Raw genomic sequence first — 22,127 nt, forward strand, 5'->3', positions numbered from 1 at the left:
ATAGTAGAGAGTTGAGAGAAATTTTATCCAGTGAGGATCTTGCTGCTTATGATGTATTCTTTCATAAATTGTCTTCTTATTTGCTTTGACTATCACAAAATAATGCTCAATAACACCATATTCTTGAAGCTTATAATTAGAATTCTTCTTGCATTTTGTGTCCAGAAAACCTTTGGAATTGCATGTTTGTTTTGTTCTTGTTTTTCATTTTTGAATTTTGATTTTCGAATTAATAATTTTGTTTTGAGTGCAAAAGTTCAAGTGTAAGGAATTTGCTCAATACATTTTGATGCACACTCTTCTACTACTATACTTAGGCAACGGTGTAGTTTATTTTATTATTTTTAATATTTTTGTGTGTTTTTATATTTAAATTTCTTTCTATCTTTATTTTATTTTCGCACTTTATTTTTAGCTTAAACAGCTAATTGATACATTCTCGCTGTGAAGACCATAATTTGAGCTACGAAAATCGGATTGACGCATTTTAATATTTGTTGGAAAGCTAAGAGAAATAGCTACAAGTTTTGTATTGGAAGAAAAAGCTAGTTCGAAGTTCAAAAGCCTCGAATAATTTGTTGAAGTTTCAGACTTCAGAAATATTTTATTTTGGGCCGGTTTTTTTTATGTTTTTCGACCCGGTTGGGTTAGAACCCGAATCATTGTTTCCTTTAACCTTAGTTAGCCGGGGTACTGCTCATTATTCACTATTCATGAAATTATTTTTTGTGCTGTACGATTCAAGGAGAATAATCCCAAAGCAAAATCTGCTGATTACAGGTTCTATCAAAATACTTTAAGGTTATAAACATTTCAATCCAAATTCTATTCCTTTCAATGTTGTTATGTACTACATGGAAAGGTTGTTGTCATTACTTGAAAGTTAAGTAATTTCCAACTAACTCTCTAACAAACTCTACAACTAACTACAAACTAAAACACAAAAAGAATATTCATATTCATTCATTAATTATATTGCACTAATGCACTTATATACTACATGGAAAGGAGTTGTTGTCATTACTTGAAAGCAGTGACAGAGTCAGAAATTTAAGCAGTCTGGGCAAAAACTTTACATCATTAATTATTCATCTGTTTTAAATTTTCACACCCTATTTTTTACTAATTTTACCCCTAATTTTGTCTAAAAATTAGCTATTAAATTACAAAAAAAAAATAGAGGTTAAGTCCGGGCGCGTGCCCGGACTCGCTGGACCTTGGAACCGCCCCTGCTTGAAAGTCAAGTGATTTACAACTAACTTTCGACAAACTCTACAACTAACTACAAACTAAAACACAACAAAAATATACAAATATAGTACCATTATATATATATATATATATATATATATATATATATATATATATATATATATATATATATATATATATATATATATATATATATATATATTTCCTTTCAAAAAAAGTAGTTATTACATCTGTGTCAAATTATAAATTATTTTATAAAAAATATTTTGACTTATAAATCGTTTTACAATTTTAATAAAATATTGATATTTATTTTCTCATCATTTCTCTTACCATTTATTAGTTTATTTTCTTTTAATTTTTTATTTTACTCTTTTTAATATTATTAATAAAAAATTACAAATTCTATCTTCATATTAAAGTAACTATATATGCCATAAATTGTGTAAAATAATAAAATATTATATCTAAATTATATATAAATTAGAATGAGAAAGGAAAATGTAAAAAGTGGAGTCTTTCGGACCAAGTTCTTGTATGAAGAGGGTTATACATTCAACTCTCCAAAGTCCAAACACCAAATTGATCAACATATATTAGATAAGACCTCATATTACTTGATATTTTAAAATTAAAAGATTAAAAATGCATTTAAATTGAAAATATATATATTATCTCGACTATTATTTTTTATTAAGCAATTTGTATTTAACGGATTTTGAACTTGAGAGCTTCAGAAGAGTATACTCTCAGAATCCAAGCGTTTCACCGCTAGACCACACACTCTAGACTCTAGTCCTTGCGATTCCTACGTCGTAAACCAATGGACATGCGCCAATAGTCGAGAAGTTGGTCCGGAATTAAACGAGCAAAGGCCCATTGAATTGAGTGAGCCCAATAAGGTGTGCATCTTGGTTCATACCCTATTTTACGAATAGCAGCTCTTGCATAACCTTCAGGTGTTGGTATGAATAAAGAATCTCTTCCAATAGATGCTACCTTTGATACCATGTTCGTCGCAACATACAGCGGTACCTTCATTCCATGTCAATATTATCACGCTAAGAAAAAATTAGATTACCTATTAATTAGTAATTAAACTTAAAAACAAAAATCTTTATATATACCTGACATTGCACGTGAATTCCATATTGTTTGTACTCCATGTGTAAACATCTTGAAAATTGATCTACATAACTGTGAACTTTGTTTTGTTAATAATATTTCATTCAGTTTTTATTACAATTTTTTTAATAAAATTATCAAATAGTTAATATATTTAAAGTAATATATAAATAGAATACATAGGTTATTTAATAAATTAAAAAATAATTTTTTTTTCATAAAAAGAATAAGAAATAGTATTAATATTTTTAAAAATATTGGTATGTATGAACTAAAATTTAATTAAATAAATATATGTTTGATATTTATACATTTTCTTATTAGTAAATTAAAAAGAGAAAAAGGAATATGCATTGAAAGTGTAAAATATTTTAACACAGTCAACCAATCACAATCATGTATTCAATTAAAACATATTTTTAATTTGAAAAAACTAATATGACATGACAAGTGTAAAGATTTTGATTGGTTGTATGTGTAAAGTTAGTTTACACTGTCAGTATACTGCCTTAAAACTCAATTAAAAAACAATAGATTTTTACTTTTAAGCTTAAAAAATTAAAAATGACACATACATTTAATATTAAAATACTAACCAAAGATAAATACATGAATATTTTTATCATATTTATTTTCAAAGTAAGTTAATAATTACTCCCTCTATCCCAAATTATTTGTTGTAATGGCACACTTCACACAGGTTAAGAAACAGTAGCAAATGAAAGAGAGAGAAGTGTAGAATTTTTGACCAGTATGCCACACCCATGTAAATGTATACCCTAAATACCACCCTTTGAAAAAAATTTCCCCAAATGCCATCTCTTTTGACTTTTTCTGGGTGGCCGCCGTTTCAAATGAAGGATGTGACATAGGGCATTTATGTGGCCGCCGTTTCAAACGGAGGGCACCCTTTTTTTATTTTTTTTCGTTTTTTATATTTAAAAGAGTTTTTAATGATTTTAAATAATTTTTGTTTTATATAATTAGTTAATAATTATAGTTTAATTATTTAAATAATTAAAAAAATATATTTTTTAAATAATAAGAGACAACAAAAAATAATAAATACATAAAAAAAATAATTGGACATTTTAGTGAAAAATTATTTTATTAAATTATATTTAATAAGATAATATTACGCCATGATAATGCGATAGAAAAAAATCAACTTTGTCCTGGACGATTATTATCTTGTGGTTGTTGCAACAGGTGACTTCCGGTTCCACATAAAGTTGATATATGTATACGTAAAATTCGACAAAGTTGTTGATCTGTTGCAGTAGGCAGAGCAGGGGCAGATGTATGCGGAAATGAAGATGTATCACAAACAGGGACCTTGTTTGGAAAAAGTTCTAAAGGGTTGAAATTTTCAATATCCATATTTGTTGGAAAGCATGTTGATTGATGTGTTGTTGAGGTGGGATTAATGGAGTCTACGGTTGCGACGTAACAGTCGGAGAAATTTGAGGTTGATGGTTGTTTAGTTGAGTACGGTTAAGTGAAGTTGGGATTAGAGATTGGAGTGAATTGGAGGGGTGGACGAAGGTATTGTTCCTGTGGATGTTCATGCATGAAATGTATTGGTTGGTGTGGTGTCTGGAAATGGTAATTTGTTTGCTGGGATGGGGTGTACTAAGTTTGATGTTGGGTAGGATTGTAGGAGAATTGTTGTTGGGTTGGTTGATAATGGTATGGTTGTTGTTATTGTTGTGGTGTTTGGTAATATTGGGATGGTTGGTCGTATATGTTGGATGAGGAGGGTTGTGCGGATGGTTATGGCTTGGTAGGTTTGTGAATGTTTGTTGTTGGGTAGGTGGCATTTGTGATGCAGAAGCTTGAGTGCGTGAATCAACAAGTCATTGATCTCCAGAAGCGTATACATACGGTAATGATCTATACCAATTCATATATTCTTGAGTTGGCGTAGACTGTGGGTCAATCATAATTCCAGTCAAGCAATACCTGGCCACGTGTCTCCATTTTTGTTGCTCTCTGCGGTACAATTGAGTTTATTTTGTTTTCCATGATTCTTTCATTGCCATCTCATGGTGTTCTTTAAGGCAATGTGGTTGGGTTGGTATTTCTTAATGGAACCCAAATTGCAACTTCACCCTATCAGACGGTTGCCATTCGAGAATCCACAAGCATATGATCGGCGTAGTCGTATTCCAAATTGTGTGGTCGTCATTGTCCAGGGGCGGTAAGTTAATATATGGTCTCTATATAAACTGTTGTAGTGTAAAAGTAAAATTTTAGTGTATATAAAATTGAATTGAATTATAGTGAACACAGAAACAAAGATAGATAGATATTTTACATTTCCATGGACCATGTGATCAATGAGGCTATGGTATCCATGGAGATGATGTTGAGGGGTACCCTCATTTTTTTCTTCTTTGCAGTCCACCTATAAACGTATGTAAGAATAAACTATATGTAAGAATAAATAGTTAAAAAATTAAAATATAATACATATTTAAAAAATATTGAAAAAAATAGCAACCTCGAAGCATACGAATATGATGGTGGCATTAGACGGATGGGTGCTAAAAATGGCAATCGAGTATATCCCCACGCTTGGATCAGTTAAACACACCCTCTCATTCCATCAACTTACACGTCTACAGATTTACAAATCTCTCTATATAGACAGGATAACACAACTGATCCTTTAATGTATTCATTGCATTCCTCCAAATTTTGAAGCAATGGCACCCACATGATGTGCACATGTTTACTACTTTTGTCGGGCATTAGTGATAAGGCAATTAAGAGTAGGTTAAAAGTTCTAGGGTAGGTTGTTAAGTGCGCAGCAGTTGGATTTTCATTAACCGCATTATTTAATAATAGTGATTTAAGCCAAGAGATAAGAATCATTCGATCCTCCTTTAAAGCTTCCGGAGGTGGTTGAAGGACCAAAAAATCAAGTCAGGTGTCTAAGTCAATTTCGGTAGGACCGATTACAGCCCTACCATTGACACGTAGATTCAATAACATACTTACATCTTCCAACGTTATTGTACACTCACCAGTTGGAAAATAGAATGTATGTGATTCGGGCCTCCATCTTTCAAGTAAGGCCATTACAAAACTTGTATAGGTATGGATATGTGGCAGCGTGGCTATCCTTGCAAAACCAGATGTCTCTAAGTAAGGTAGAATAACAGCAAGAGGATCTAATTTTTATGGTTCCTTATTATAAAATGATATGGATCAGCAAGCTATAATAAAATTTGACAAGTATATTTAAGTGATGCAATGAGTATAAATACCATATAAACATTAATATATTTAAACAATTACCGCAGCATATTCGGGTGTTCCTCTGTGACTAGCACCAAACCAAAAGAAATACATTATAAATGATGAGAAAATTTAAGAAATTAGAAATTTTAAGAAAGTAGAAAATTTAACAGAGGGAGATGATGATAATGACATGTGAGCCACCTATTTAAGGGATTTTGGTGGGTTTTTGTGCAGTAAGAAAATTAAATAAATTGGTTACATATTTATTGTAGTTGGCTGGGTACATCTCCTAATTAATGTACCCAACCAACTACAATAAATATGTAACCAATTTATTTAATTTTCTTACTGCACAACAACTCACCAAAATCCTTCAAATAGGTGGCTCACATGTCATTATCACCATCTCCCTCTCTTAAATTTTCTCACCATTTATAATATATTTCTTTTGGTTTGGTGCTAGTCACAGAGGAACACCCGAACACGATAATTGTTTAAATATATTAATGTTTATAGGGTATTTATACTCAATACATCACTTAAATATACTTGTCAAATTTTATTACAACTTGTTGATCCATGTCATTTTAGAACAAGAAATCATAAAAAATTAGATCCTCCTACTGTTATTCTACCTTACTTAGAGACATCCGGTTTTGCAAGGGTAGCCACGCTGCCACATATCCCTACCAATACAAGTTTCGTAATGGCCTTACTTGAAAGATGGAGGCCCGAATCACATACATTCTATTTTCCAACTGGTGAGTGTACAATAACGTTGGAAGATGTAAGTATGTTATTGGATCTACGTGTCAATGGTAGGGTTGTAACCGGTCATACCAAAATTGACTTAGACATGTGGCTTGATTTTTTGGGCGTTCAACCACCTCCGGAAGCTTTAAAGGGTTGAATGATTCTTATCTCTTGGCTTAAATCACTATTATTAAATAATGCGGTTAATGAAAATTCCACTGTTGCGCACTTAACAACCTACACTAGACTTTTTAACCTACTCTTAATTGCCTTATCACTAATGCGCGATAAAAGTAGTAAACATGTGCACATCACGTGGGTGTCATTGCTTCAAAATTTGGAGGAATGCATGAATACAGTTGGGGACCAGCTATCTTATCCTATCTATATAGGAAGATGGGTAAGTCTGTAGACGTGGAAGTTGATGGAATGGGAGGGTGTATTGAACTGCTCCAAGCTTGGGGATATACTCAATTGCCATTTTTAGCACCCATCATGATGATGCCACCATCATATTTGTACGCTTGGATGTTGATATTTTTTTACAATATTTTTTTAATATATATTATATTTTAATTTTTTAACATTATTTATTCTTACATGTAATTTATTCTTACATACGTTTATAGGTGGGCTGCAAAGAAGGAAAAAAAATGAAAGGGTACCCCTCAACATCATCTCCATGGATATTGTAGCCTCATCGATCACATGGTCCATGGAAATGTAAAATATCTATCTATCTTTGTTTCTTTGTTCACTATAATTCAATTCAATTTTATATACACTAAAATTTTACTTTTACACTGCAACAATTTATATGGAGACCATATATTAACTTACCGCCCCTGGACAATGACGACCACACAATTTGGAATGCGACTACGCCGATCATATGCTTCTGGATTCTCGAATGGCAACAGTGTGATAGGGTGAAGTTGCAATTTGGGTTCCATCAAGAAACACCAACCCAACCACATTGCCTTAAAGAACACCATGAGATGACGATGAAAGAATCATGGAAAACAAAATATACTCAATTGTACCGTAGAGAGCAACAAAAATGGAGACACTTGGCCAGGTATTTCCTGACTGGAACTATGGTTGACCCACAGTCTACGCCAACTCAAGAATATATGAATTGGTATAAATCATTACTGGATGTCTACGCTTCTGGAGATGAATGGCTTGTTGATCCACGCACTCAAGCTTCCGCATCGCAAATGCCACCTACCCAACAACAAACATTCACCAACCTACCAAGCCATAACACATTTAACCAACAACAAACTCAACCATTCGCACAACCCTCCTCATCCAACATATACGACCAACCATCCCAATATTACCAAACACCACAAGAGCAACAACCATACCATTATCAACCAACCCAACAACAATCCTCCTACAATCCTACCCAACATCAAACTCAATACACCCCATCCCAACAAACAAATTACCATTTCCAGACACCACAACAACCAATACAGTTCATGTATGAACATCCACAGGAACAATACCTTCGTCCTTCCCTCCAATTCACTTCAATCTCTAATTCCAACTTCACTAAATTGTACTCAATTCTACCGCCATCAACCTCAAATTTCTTCGACTGTTACATCGCAACCGTAGACTCTATTAATCCCACCTCAAGAACACATCAATCAAACCGTCTTTCCAACAAATATGGAATTCGAAAATTTCAACCCTTTAGAACTATTTCCAAACGAGGTCCCTATTTGTGATACATCTTCATTTCGGCATACATATGCCCCTGCTCTGCCTACTGCAACATATCAACAATTCCGTCGAAGTTTACGCACACATATACCTACACTATATGGAACCGGAAGTCACATGTTGCAACAACCACAAAATCATAATCGTCCAGGACAAACTTAATTTTTTTTCTATCGCATTATCATGGTGTAATATTATCTTATTCAATATCATTTAATAAAATAATTTTTTACTAAAATGTTCAATTATTTTTTTTTATGTATTTATTATTTTTTGATGTCTCTTATTATTTTTTAAAAAATAATTTTTAATTATTTTAATAATTAAACTATAATTATTAACTAAATATATAAAACAAAAATTATTTAAAATTATTAAAAACTCTTTTAAAATATAAAAAACGAAGAAAAAAAAAAGGTGACCTCCGTTTGAAATGGCGTTCCATGAAGGCCCTCCGCCACATCCTCCATTTGAAACCGCTGCCACCCAGAAAAAGTCAAAAGAGATGGCATTTAGGGAAATTTTTTCACAAGGTGGCATTTAGGGTATATATTTTCATGGGTGTGGCATTTTGGTCAAAAATCCAAGAATGGTGACTTTACTAAATTATTCTAATTAACTATTTGTGTATTCGAAATAACATTAATATTAAGAGAAGACAATAAATTAAAAGTATTTATTAGAGGGTACAATTGAAAGATTAAATATAAAATGGAATTGGTAATGCAAATTATCAAATATTTTGGGAGAATTTTTTTCCTAAATGTGACATTTATTTTGGGACAAGATAGTAATATTTTATTAAAATAAGGGAGTAATATTTTATTGAAATGTCAATTTTTTTATATTAGTAACTTGTTGTTATATAAATTTTAAATAAATAAATAAATATACACCTTTTAAAATAGTTTTTGTTTTTAACATGTGCTCTAAGTACACTTCTTAGACACATTTAATTATAGTTTTATTTTACAAAACCTATTTAATTATAGTTATATTATATGTACATATTTTCTCCATTTTCTTAATCCTCTATTTCCATTCAATGCATGCCATGCTATGCTATTGCCCACTATCACATCATGTACGACCAATTGCTCTGCTCTGCCTGCAAATTTCACCTTCTTTTGACATTTTATTTATTTATCCTCTCACCTCATTTAATAGTCGGTTCAGTAGTAAAAACAATTTTTAAATCAAAATTATGCAAAGAAAACAAGTTTAATAAGTTTATCCTATCACAATTGAAATCCGTCAACTTATTATAGTAGATCTCTTTTATAACTATTCTTTTAAAATATTATTCTAAATATATTTTAATTAAATGTATAAATGAGTTATCACGTAATCGAATACTATGTGTTTGTCTCGATTATGTTTTCTTTTACTAATTTTCTTAGTAATAATTCCGCTTGAAAAATTAAAACTTATTAAGTATAAATATATTTTTATATCTAACTTCTATCAACCTTTTTAAACCTACTCGAATGTCTAGAATCATAATAAAATGTCGCTGTCGTATTACCTCGGCAACCAACTACCTTGTCCTTTTCAACTACAAAGACATGATTTACTTTTGGTGCATAATAAATACTTTTTGTGAATTACGAATTCTATATATACTTTAACAATTAAATAATTTTAGCCTAGAATTTTATTAATCTTAAAATGGAAAAGTACTTTTAGTCCCGGTAATTAACCTCTATAAAATTAATCACAAATAAGAATTGATGAAAGAAAGTGAGAAAAAGAAAATAACTTACGCTTTAGTTGCAGCATAGATTGTAAAGAGAGGATGCGAAGGCACAACCACCGCAGCACCGGATCCAATATTTACGATTGTACCCTTCTTCCTCTCCATCATTCCACCCAGAACCGCTCTCGTTATTCTCGTTGTACTTTCAATGTTAACCCTAACAATCTTCATCCAAATTTCCTCATCCACTTCATGAAAGAACATAGCCTTAGGGTAAGTGATTCCAACATTGTTGATCACAACTCCAAGATCCAAAACCCTAGCCAAAGCTTCTATTTCCTTAAGACCTTCAGAAACCTCGCCGGAAAAGTCGATTGTAACGGTTTTGATCTGGACGTGAGAGTGTTTTGCTTTGATTTCGGTTCTAACTGTTTCAAGCTTCTTTGAGTTTCTGCTTACGAGGATGAGGTTGAGACCAGAGTAGGCTAGTTGGTAGGATAAGGCTTTTCCGATTCCGTCGGTTGCTCCTGTGATTAGAGCCCATGAACCGTAGGTTTTGGTGAGGTTTTTCTCGGATCGGAAACAGGTGTTGAAGATCCATGAGGTGAGTTTGATGTTTGTTGTTGTTGTTGTGCAATAGAATGAATTGTTGTTGTTGTAACATGATGAATTGTTGTTGTTGTTGTTGTAACATGATGAATTGTTGTTGTTGTTGTTGTAACATGTTGATGTTTGTTGTTGTTGTGCAATATGTTGAATTGTTATTGTTGCTATGACATGATGAATTTGTCGTTGTTGTTGTAGACCCTATGGTCATTATTGATAAGTTGTATTATGTTGATAAGAATTAATTTGAATAGATGTTGTATGTCGATATGATGTGATGATGTGATTGAGACGTGGTAAATTACTATGATACGGTTATTGCCATAGAACCTTGGCATTGAGTTGATGTTGTTTAGTTGATGTGGTTATGTTGTTTAAGTTGATTATGTCGTTCAAGTTGATTATGTCGTTTAAGTTGATTAAGTGGTTTAAGTTGTGTTTGTGGATGTGCATCATTTGAGTCGCATCCATTGCATTGTTTGAGACGGCCCTTGTGGCAAATGTTTGAGACGGCCCAATGGCAAACTGTTTGAGACGGGAGTTTTACTCCAATGGTACCACATGCATATGCATAAGTTTGAGTCACATTCGAGTCGCATTTGAATTGCATTTGAATTGTGTTTGGATTGTTGAGATGACGAGGTGTTTGTTGTGACGTGATAATGATATGTTTGTTGTGATGTATTTGATATCATACTTGTATATTTGAATATGTGATTAATGACATCATTTCCGTTTTGAAAGTTGTATTATACTGATAAGTTGTTTTACGGTTAAACTTGTTGTAAGATGTTATGTGATGCGAAGTGGTGAAATTATGTATGATCTATATCTCCTATATTATTTATCATGCATTCCTTTATATTGTAAGATATCTCACCCCTTTGCTGATATTTCCCCTACCATGGGAAATGGGCAGGTACTCAAGATTAGTCGTGGATGTTCGAGGTTATCTATGTGAAGTCTTTATGTTACTTTATGGCAAGTCGAGTTGGTGTCCATTGCTCTGATACGTAGCACTCGGGGGGATTAGTCGCTATTATATGATTATTGTATTCCATGATGAAATTTGTGTTAAGTTAAATTGAAAGGTGTTTATAAGTTTAAGTTGTAAGTGGTGAATTAAGTTTTGTTCCGAATGCTATGTATCTTTATTAAATGCAATATAAGTATGTTTGTTTTGGTTTAAGTCGAATTGTGACATCCCATCTTTGATGAATATTTTAAAATGCACTCTGATTTTCGCTTATAATTGTGGGGTAGATTTGGGGTGTTACAATAGTGGTATCAGAGCAGGTCGGTCAGTCCGGCCAATGTTGTCTAATGATGTTTATTCCTGTGTACACGATGAGTGTGTGAAACACTATCGGTACTTGTTGTTCTTCTAATCGTTGTCTGCAGAAGTTAGTTTGAAGCTAAGTGGGGGAGAAGCTATGCTTCTCAAATGTGTTCAGTTGTAAGGTGTTAGTATATTGATGCTGAGGGCGACAATGCAAGTGTTGTTGGAGTTTGTTGTTTCCCGAATCGAAGGTGACTTGGATTTAAGATTTTGGTTGCTAGTAACTTGGAATCTCATGAAGAAGGTGAGAAGGAATTGTTAATGTTTACTACCCGAAGGATGAGGGCTCTGTAGAGATTGGTGATATGAAAGTGTGGTTCAAGTTACGGTTGTTTATGAAGGTAACTGTTAAGTAACAAGAATAAGTTCTAGAAGATGGAATTTAAAAGTTGTGATGTTTCGGCAATACTGATGGACTGTGAAGTCATTGGTTGAGTAGCCTTGTGTAAGATACCGATGTTGGATCAGTAATTAAGTGAAGTATTGCGGTAGACCTTGCGGTAGGATTATTGTAAGTGATTGAGATAGTGGTAGGAGCTATTGAAGTTGTTGAAACTTTCTGAAGGGCGAGTAAGAGCTGGAAGTGCACAGAGATGAGTATGATTTCAATAATAAGAAATGTTAATAATGGCGTACAGGAATTTTGTTCTGATGTATCATAAGAGGTGTTTTAGAAGGTAGCTGCAAGACGTAGATGTTAGCATTTTCGGATGATTTTGGAAGATTAGTGAATTATGGAATTATAGTACTTCTGGTGACATGAGTACAAGTTAGAAAAGGAATATTATTAATGTTGGTAATGATGGTTTATACTCCATTATGGTTGTCGGCTATCTATTGACAAATTGAGGACTTGATCACCTTTAATCTCTTGTTGATAGTAGACGAAATCGTGATTGGATGGCATAGACGTGTATTGCTAGCTTGATAGTGCGTAAAGGGATGAATGTTATGTCGTGAAGATTGTTGCTCTCTGGTTGGTGTGAATCAACGGAAAAGTATCCATGAATGATTAAGAAGTAACGAACAGATCAGAGAAGTTGGTTTATAGGCGAGATAACATCGCAAAGTGAAGGATTGATGATGTCGAGTGAGCATCGATTTTGGTAATGGATGTTTAAGGAAGTCTGAACTAGATTGATTGTGAACCCTGTAGTTGAAGGAAAGATTTTACGTGGACGGTGACTTAAGATGGATTATCAGAGTTGCGCAGCGGATGTGTAAGGTGGCGCAGTTGCTATGCGTGTGTGTTTGTTAGAGGTGAAGAACTAGGTATCGAAAGCCTAGGATAATGATATATCTTGATCTGCATGTTTGATTTGGTGGGTGTTGAGATAAGAACAATGTGTCGGAAATATGATATTTTCTCGTGAATACTTGCTGAGTTTATAAGGATAATATTGGACTTGTTAGTTTATGGTGATGTTGGGTGTATTCGTTGAGTGATCTTGTTAAGTTGATGCTATACGTGTTCTGGTTTCTGTTATCGTGATATTGTTGTTGGACTCTGTAAGTAAGAAGTGATATTTTGTACTATGACTGAGTTGATTATCTTGGCTATGTTGATGACACTATGAGAGTGATACAACGAGGTAGAGAGAGAGTTGTTGGTGTTTGTTGAAGATTGGAATGTATAATTATGGGAATAAAAGTATGTATGTGTTCTGATGTTAAGGATGTTGTTACAATAATGGTATAGTGTTGGACACCCGAGTATATGAGGGTTATGAGTGTTACTACCTTAAGAATCATATGTCAAGGTATGGTTGAGCAGTGATGACTCTGTTGCTAAGTTAATGAAGTAAGATTGTATCTCCACATTTGAGCGTGTTATTATTATTGATACCTTAAGTGTTGGTAAGTCGGGAGGTTCGTGAAATGGTCGGTAAGTTGTTAACAAGTATGTCGTAGAGATGTAAAATAATTGACGCTGGATTTAAGTCAGATTAAGTTGTTTTGGTAGTGGAAGTATTGTCAAGCGCAACTGAGGATCAGAGAGATAGAAGCGAAGTTAAGGATGATTATGTCGGATAGATTTTCGAGGACGAAAATATTCTAAGTGGGGGAGAGTTGTAACGCCCCGAATTTAATTAATTATTTAATTAAATTGATCGAGGACTTATTCATTGGAATTAGTTGAAGTCGGTATTTATCGGTATTATTCTAAAGGCGTAAATTGGATTAATATGTTATTTTGAGCAGTTAAGTTGTGGTCGAATTTATTAGTCGGATTAGTCAGAGAAGCACAATTGCGAGTTAGTATTGTTAAAGTTATGGATCGATGGTAAATGTGGAATATTATTGGAAATAATATTCAGTTATGTTGTGCGGTTAATTATTTATGTGTGTTAATTGGATTAATTGAGTCACTAAAGAGATATTATGAATTGGGCCTATATAGAATATGAGATTGGATTATGGGTTAAGCCCATTAGTGAGAATGATAGTAAGAGTTAGGGTTTTAGAGGTTTGGCCTCATAACTCATTTTGTGGAAAAGAAGAGAAATAAGAGAAAGAAGAGAAAGAAGGGAAGGAAGAGGGAAAGCTATGGCATGAAGAGGAAGAACTCCATTGATGAAGATGAAGCTTTTGATAAGGTAAGGGTGGGGTTCTTATTCTCTAAGGGTTGGCATGATGATGTATATGGTGGGTTAGATTGTATGTTATTCTCCATGGAAGTTGTGTGTAGAGATGTTAGGGTTTATGAACAAATGTGTAAATTCATGATTTGAAATGTGTTTTAATTGATGTTTGATGATTTTTATGATGTTAGAAGATCCATAATATGTGTTGTATTTGTGTTTATAACATGTATTCCATTGTTGTTCATGATGGTTGGTGTTTTCAGCTTGATTGGGTTGAGTTTGGGGGTTTTTGGATGGGTTTCGTATGCTGTTTTCTGTGTTTGGGGTTTTCTGAAAATCGCCAGTTCGCGCCGCGAACCTCTGTTCGCGCCGCGAACTGTCTGGCAGAAAGTTAGGAATTTTTGAATTCGCTCAGTTCGCGCCGCGAACCCTGTTTTGCAGAACTTTTTCCAAACTTTGAAATGATGTAACTTGTGATCCGTAACCCCGTTTTAGGCGCCGTTCGAAGCGTTGGAAAGCTAACGCAATGAACTATATCATGATGAAATAAAATGATTCATAGGATCTATTCTCCTATTATGTTTATTAGGATTAAGTGATGAACTATGTTGTGTTAACATGTGAAGTATGTTCTTTGCTATGAATCAATGTAACCATGCTGCGGTATAACTTGATGTATGTTTTCCTTATGACGATACAATGTTATTGAAATGATAATGTGTGACTTCCTTATAATGAGATAATGAGATATGTGATGATATGCATAATTGATAAAGATGTTGTATGCTATAGGTGATTAATTGTGCGTATTTGATATGTATGAGTCGACGATGATGTCATGTGATGAATTAAGAACATATATGTCTTTATTAGGAAGTTGAATATAACGTGTTATGATGATTACTTGAATTAAGGAATATGAAGAATTTGTTGATGTTTGTTGTTGTTGTGCAATATAATGAATTGTTGTTGTTGTAACATGATGAATCGTTGTTATTGTTGTAACATGTTGATGTTTGTTGTTGTTGTTGTGCAATAGAATGAATTGTTGTTGTTGTAACATGATGAATTGTTGTTGTTGTTGTTGTAACATGATGAATTGTTGTTGTTGTTGTTGTTGTAACATGTTGATGTTTGTTGTTGTTGTGCAATATGTTGAATTGTTATTGTTGCTATGACATGATGAATTTGTCGTTGTTGTTGTAGACCCTATGGTCATTATTGATAAGTTGTATTATGTTGATAAGAATTAATTTGAATAGATGTTGTATGTCGATATGATGTGATGATGTGATTGAGACGTGGTAAATTACTATGATACGGTTATTGCCATAGAACCTTGGCATTGAGTTGATGTTGTTTAGTTGATGTGGTTATGTTGTTTAAGTTGATTATGTCGTTCAAGTTGATTATGTCGTTTAAGTTGATTAAGTGGTTTAAGTTGTGTTTGTGGATGTGCATCATTTGAGTCGCATCCATTGCATTGTTTGAGACGGCCCTTGTGGCAAATGTTTGAGACGGCCCAATGGCAAACTGTTTGAGACGGGAGTTTTACTCCAATGGTACCACATGCATATGCATAAGTTTGAGTCACATTCGAGTCGCATTTGAATTGCATTTGAATTGTGTTTGGATTATTGAGATGACGAGGTATTTGTTGTGACGTGATAATGATATGTTTGTTGTGATGTATTTGATATCATACTTGTATATTTGAATATGTGATTAATGACATCGTTTCCGTTTTGAAAGTTGTATTATACTGATAAGTTGTTTTACGGTTAAACTTGTTGTAAGATGTTATGTGATGCGAAGTGGTGAAATTATGTATGATCTATATGTCCTATATTATTTATCATGCATTCCTTTATATTGTAAGATATCTCACCCCTTTGCTGATATTTCCCCTACCATGGGAAATGGGCAGGTACTCAAGATTAGTCGTGGATGTTCGAGGTTATCTATGTGAAGTCTTTATGTTACTTTATGGCAAGTCGAGTTGGTGTCCATTGCTCTGATACGTAGCACTCGGGGGGATTAGTCGCTATTATATGATTATTGTATTCCATGATGACATTTGTGTTAAGTTAAATTGAAAGGTGTTTATAAGTTTAAGTTGTAAGTGGTGAATGAAGTTTTGTTCCGAATGCTATGTATCTTTATTAAATGCAATATAAGTATGTTTGTTTTGGTTTAAGTCGAATTGTGACATCCCATCTTTGATGAATATTTTTAAATGCACTCTGATTTTCGCTTATAATTGTGGGGTAGATTTGGGGTGTTACAGAACCAGAGAGGTGAAAATATTCCATGTATCAGGGATCTTCATCCTCTAACTTTTCAAATGTTGCCTCAAACTTTCCAGTGTCATCCATCATCAAGTAAGTGGAATTCTACCTTGTAGAAACATCAAGACAGTTTTTTTTAATTGTTACCTCAACAATTTTAGTACACCTTAAAGTTTAAAGCTCTTTGTGGGCAATACCTCTTAAACCTAACATCGTGAACAATTTCAATAGCGAATTCATGGTCTTTTTTTCCATCTCTCACTACCACGTTTAAGATATGGTTAGCACACCTCATATGTAAAAAAATTCCCTTCACCCATTAATACGTTATTGTTCTTAAGTATTTTCCAAATAAAACACATCCACATCATTACATGTTGCATTGTAAAGGGTTATTGTTGACACATTCCTAAGCCTTCATTTTGTTAAAACCTCTTATACTTTCTTACCAATGGTTTCACCTTTGTGATTTGAAACTGAATTGAAACTTTTTTTTTGTAGTTCCATGTGTGCAGTGGTGGCCATATAAATAAGGTTTTGAATGGAAGTCCAACAGTATGTGGTTAGAGCAACCCTAGCACAATCAAATTTAAAGAGCTTTAAGTTATAACTTTTCATCTAAGTAAAGCAGGAAACAATCCCTAGCAATAGTCCTCCTTGAAGGGATAGCCATTTGTGGTTGTAATTTTTTACATAGTTTCTTAAAAGCCACACCCTCAACCACTCTAAAGAGATGCTCATTAAGGATGGAAAAGGTGTTAACGGCCTTCCTACATGCTGCAGCATTGAATCTTTGGCTTGTAGAACATATAAAACCATCCTCGCCACTTACAAGGTTTCTTTTTGTAGGATCTTTCAATAAAAGGTTAGGGTTTTTGTGACACACTTTCGAATAAGCTAACATGTTAGATGTTCCATGTGTTTTAGGGTCGCATCGATATATTTTGTGACAGTGTTTACATGCGGCTATTGTTCCAGGCTCATCCACTACAATGTTAAAGTCTGACCAAACAGGGAAAGTTTTCCTAGTTCCACTAGCATTAAGTTTCTTTTTTCCCTATCAGTGGGAAGGGGAGGGAGTACGGCATTAGCATCTGCTGGTTGTATTGGTTTAGTAAGGGAAACATGATTTTCCATCATTGACAAAATAATGGTAAATTAAAAACAGCCATACACACACACTTTTACACATACATTCTTAAACACGCATCCATATATCACTTTTAAAACACACATTTGTTTAACACTTAAAAAATACCTAGCAACAACCATATATCACTTTTAAAAGACAAATTTATTTAACACTTTTGAAAACACAACAACAACAGTCATACATCACTTTTAGAAGAAACATTTGTTAACACTTTAAAGAAACACAACAACATCTATATATCACTTTTAAACACACACATCCATTTCTCACTATTATCGGAAGAAGATGAAAAGTTGTTTTTGAAGTTTTTCTTCGACCAAATGAAAGTACAATTTGACATATTTTGTCCTTTTATAAAAAGAGACCCGAGAATATGTCGAATGGCTATCATGGTATAATAGTGTATAAGTATGACTAAGGTTAAAGATTGATAAACAACACTTTATTCTCATTACAATTAATTAATTAAGCATTTTGTATAAATTTTATTGATAAACGATTCTCATTGTTTCAGATCCTAAATGAATTTACTTAAGCATTATGAAATAAGCACTTAAATAACATACATTTGATGAATACATAATAAAAACAACAAGTAAATGAACCTCAAAATTATATAAAAAGTTGAATTCTTGCACAAAATAATTGGACCTTAAAGTTCTCGAGAGGATAATATATCCTTACCTGTTGTTCAAGACATCCTGTCACCCATCCCTATGCCTAGAGATCAATCATCTCTTAATCCTATGTCTCATCTTGAGCCTATGCTATCAAACCAAAATCATATCACTCATAATAATGCAAGTCACCCTAGTATTTCCATGTCCTTTCCACTTGTTAGTCCTAATACTAAGGTCAATGAAATTGCCATAATCCAGACTCCTTCAACCGAGTCATTGTCTCCTTTAATACAAAACTCAACTACACACTCAATACAACAACTCAATGCTCATCATATGCTAACTAGATCTAAGATTGGTCACTTTAAAGCAAACGTGTTTCTCTCTCATGTAGAACCTACTTTTGTGAAGCATTCTGTGGCTCATCCTGATTAGTTTCAAGCTATGCAGCTTGAATATGATGCTATTATAGCCAATCAAATTTGGATAATAACATCTCCGACTCCTCATAAAAAGCCCGTGAACTGCATGTGGGTGTTTAAAGTGAAAGAAAACCCTGATGGAACTATTAATAAATATAAAGCCCGACTAATTCCAAAAGGTTACCATCAACAATATGGTTTTGATTTCAATGAAATTTTTTCCCCTATGGCGAAAGCTACCACCATTAGAGTTGTGCTCACTTTGGCTTTGACCAATAACTGGGAATTGTAGCAAATCGACATCAACAATGCATTTTTTAATGGCTCATTACAAGAGGAAGTTTACATGATTCATCCTCTAGATTTTGAAAAACAAGGGATTGATTTTGTGTGCAAGCTATATAAAAGTCCTATATAGCCTCAAATAAGCACCTAGGGCCTGATATGGCAAACTTACTCAAGCTCTTGTTCACTTTGTCTTTATTCACAATAAATGCGGTCATTCTCTTTTCATCTATTCACATCATGGGGTCACTTTGCATCCCTTAGTTTATGTGAATGATATCCTCATCATTGGATCATCATTTACACTTGTTCATAAATTAATAAACTCCGTACAACATTTGCACTAAAAAAGTTAGGCACTCTTGCGTATTTCCTTGGTATAGAGATCAAACGGGTATCTACAGGTGGAATCATCCTTACTCAAATCAAATACATTTGTGACCTTCTATCTCGGGAAAATATGTGGAATGCAAATGGTAATCCAACTTCTATGCTCACCAACGGCAAACTTAGAAAACATAGCACGAGAATCTTATTAAATCCTCATTTGTATTGCTCTATTGTTAGTGCACTGTAGTATGTGTGCTTTACACGACCTGATATTGCTTTAAGCATTAACAAAGTGTGTCAATTCATGGTATCTCCTTTAGACTCGCATTGGGCATCTGTGAAGAGAATTCTAAGGTATCTTGGTGGCATTACTACTCATGTTCTTCTCCTATCTTCTGCTCCTATGGCTCAGAAATTCTCGTTGCATGCTTATGGAAATTATGACTAGGCCAGTGATCATGATGATCGTCGCTCCATGTATGGCTCTTGCATTTTCTTTAGTTCAAACCTTGTATCATGGAGCTCTAAGAAGCAACCTCTTGTTTCTTTCTCTAGCACTAAAGTTGAGTAGCATGCACTTGCTCACACTATGTCGAAGCTTATCTAGTTGGAAACCTTACTCAAAGAACTAATTGTGCAATATTATCCTCTCACTCTATTGTGTGATAACCTGAGTGTTGTCCTGTAATCTCACAATCATATTCTTCGCGCACACACAAAACATATTAAGCTAGATATTCACTTTATTCGTGAACGTATCATTGAGAAAACAATGAAGATTCAACATTTTCCTATCTCTTAACAAGTTATTGATACACTCACAAAGCCACTTGGAATTGCTTCCTTTCAAGACCTTTGAACATAGCTCAAGGTTGTCACCTTCTTTCCTCCTTGATCTTGTGGGGGGATATTAGAAGAAGCAGCAAATGTTGCATGAGATACATGATATGAACATGACTAAACTTACGCATGCATGATGTAATAATCATCATAAAGTTGAACATGCATGAGATAATTAGCTATGTCCTACTTGTCATACCCCAAAATTTGCCCACAGTATTTCTCTTATTCAAGCTTCAAGTCCATAGGTAAAAGCTCATAAACACACTCTCCTATACAGAAGCTCTGAACTAGGGTTTGATTAATTCGATGGAAAATCATTGAATCAATGGCTCAAGGTGGTTCCATAGGGTAGCTAACATCCCGAAGTATCTCCATATAAAGTTTCAAGTCAAACAGAGCAAATTTAGTCCCTCAAATCCTGATTAGGTCAACAGTCGACTCTCAAGGGCAAAAAAGTCATTTCAAGTCAATATATAGTCAAAACTCAAGATATTTGGTCAACAACATCCTCATAACCCTAAAATCATCATTTGATCAAAGGTTGATCATGATGATGCAAGGAAAGATCAGAGAAGTCAAGAGTCAAGAGTTACTATTTTGGGCATGAACTAAAAAGTCAACCAAACTTTGAAAATTCACCAAATATTCATACTTCATCAGAAAAATTCCCACCAAAGCTCATTTTGAAGAGAATTCATTCCTCTATCCAATGGTCCAAGAATCAGAGCCCATAGGTCAATGGTTTAAGAGATATGGCTGCATACATTATAGGTCCTTTTCAAAAGTCAACAAAAAGACATTTTTTTCAAAAGGTCATAAAATGAGAATGGAAAATGATTTTGATATAGGACCAAAGACATTGGTTAGAGGACTCTCTAAGGTTTCCAAAAAGTCCAAGAACACTTCCATACCTCAAGAAATGAGAGAAATACACCTTGTCAAAGTTAGGCTATTTTGGAGGGAAAAATGTGAAAGAATTTGAATATTTTTGCAAATAGGGCCTAAGTTATTTTGATTCAATCTTGATCCACAAGTCATCTAAAGCCTCAAACCTAATTCCCACGAAATTTTAATTTTTATTTGATTTTATATAAATTTTTTGATCATTTAAATATGATAATTAACTTATATAAATCATGAAAATCAAATATTCAATTAAAGACTCCATTCCAATCAAATCCAATCACCATTTAAACAAAATATTCAATCAAATTTCGTGCAAAGGCTAATTGGAAAAAAATTGGATTAATTTGGCCAAATTTAGAAGTTTTTAAAGACAAATTCCCAAGCCAATTTTCAAGATTGCAAATTCATGATTCACTAAGATTTTTTCTAAATTTATCAACCCTAATTCATCCATTATAAATAGATAGCAATACCAGATGCAAGGGGGACGAAAATCTGCAGAGAAAGAACCCTAGTGCCATTCAAAAAGTTTCAAGAAGGAGCAACTTCGATTTTGAGGATTGAGAGCAATTCAACCCGTTCTGAGCATTGCTACTCACTCCCTGAGGATTATTGAAGGTGTTTGAACAGTCATACGGCATCAGCAACCCCAGAACTATCTCCATTAAGGCCAGGTTTGTCGTGAATTTTCTTGACTCGTATTGCATAATTCATCGCATATAAACATGATTCGGATGCATATTATGATTTGTTATGATGCATAGAGTGATTCTGGATAATTTATTAGATGAATGCGTGACTGTATTGAGGTATGCCATTGTTAGAGATTAGGTTTCCGTTTTAGGGTTTTTCGCTACAGGTATTTGTTGGCCAAATTAAGGCCATAAAGGGACGCGTGAGGTTCATACGAACTCGATCGCACCCTCGCGAAATATTTCTATGGCTGCTTGCAGGTATTCGAAAGGGGGCGATTTTTGGCTA

The 22,127-nt window shown here is 33.7% G+C and overlaps 1 protein-coding gene across 1 annotated transcript; it reads right to left on the bottom strand.

Moving 5' to 3' along the window:
• Nucleotides 1-1,710: 1,710 nt before the first annotated feature.
• LOC131605763 (very-long-chain 3-oxoacyl-CoA reductase-like protein At1g24470) lies at nt 1,711-17,491 on the bottom strand. The gene is made up of 4 exons (XM_058878079.1): nt 17,199-17,491; nt 9,837-10,568; nt 2,340-2,409; nt 1,711-2,247 (listed from the first exon to the last, which is right to left on the bottom strand). The coding sequence occupies exons 1-4, from the start codon at nt 17,489-17,491 to the stop codon at nt 2,005-2,007; spliced, it is 1,338 nt and encodes a 445-aa protein (XP_058734062.1). The 3' UTR covers nt 1,711-2,004.
• Between the last annotated feature and the right edge of the window lie 4,636 nt (nt 17,492-22,127).

The sequence above is a fragment of the Vicia villosa genome, linkage group LG5, assembly GCF_029867415.1.
Source record: "Vicia villosa cultivar HV-30 ecotype Madison, WI linkage group LG5, Vvil1.0, whole genome shotgun sequence".
In the NCBI taxonomy this organism is placed as follows: Eukaryota; Viridiplantae; Streptophyta; class Magnoliopsida; order Fabales; family Fabaceae; genus Vicia; species Vicia villosa.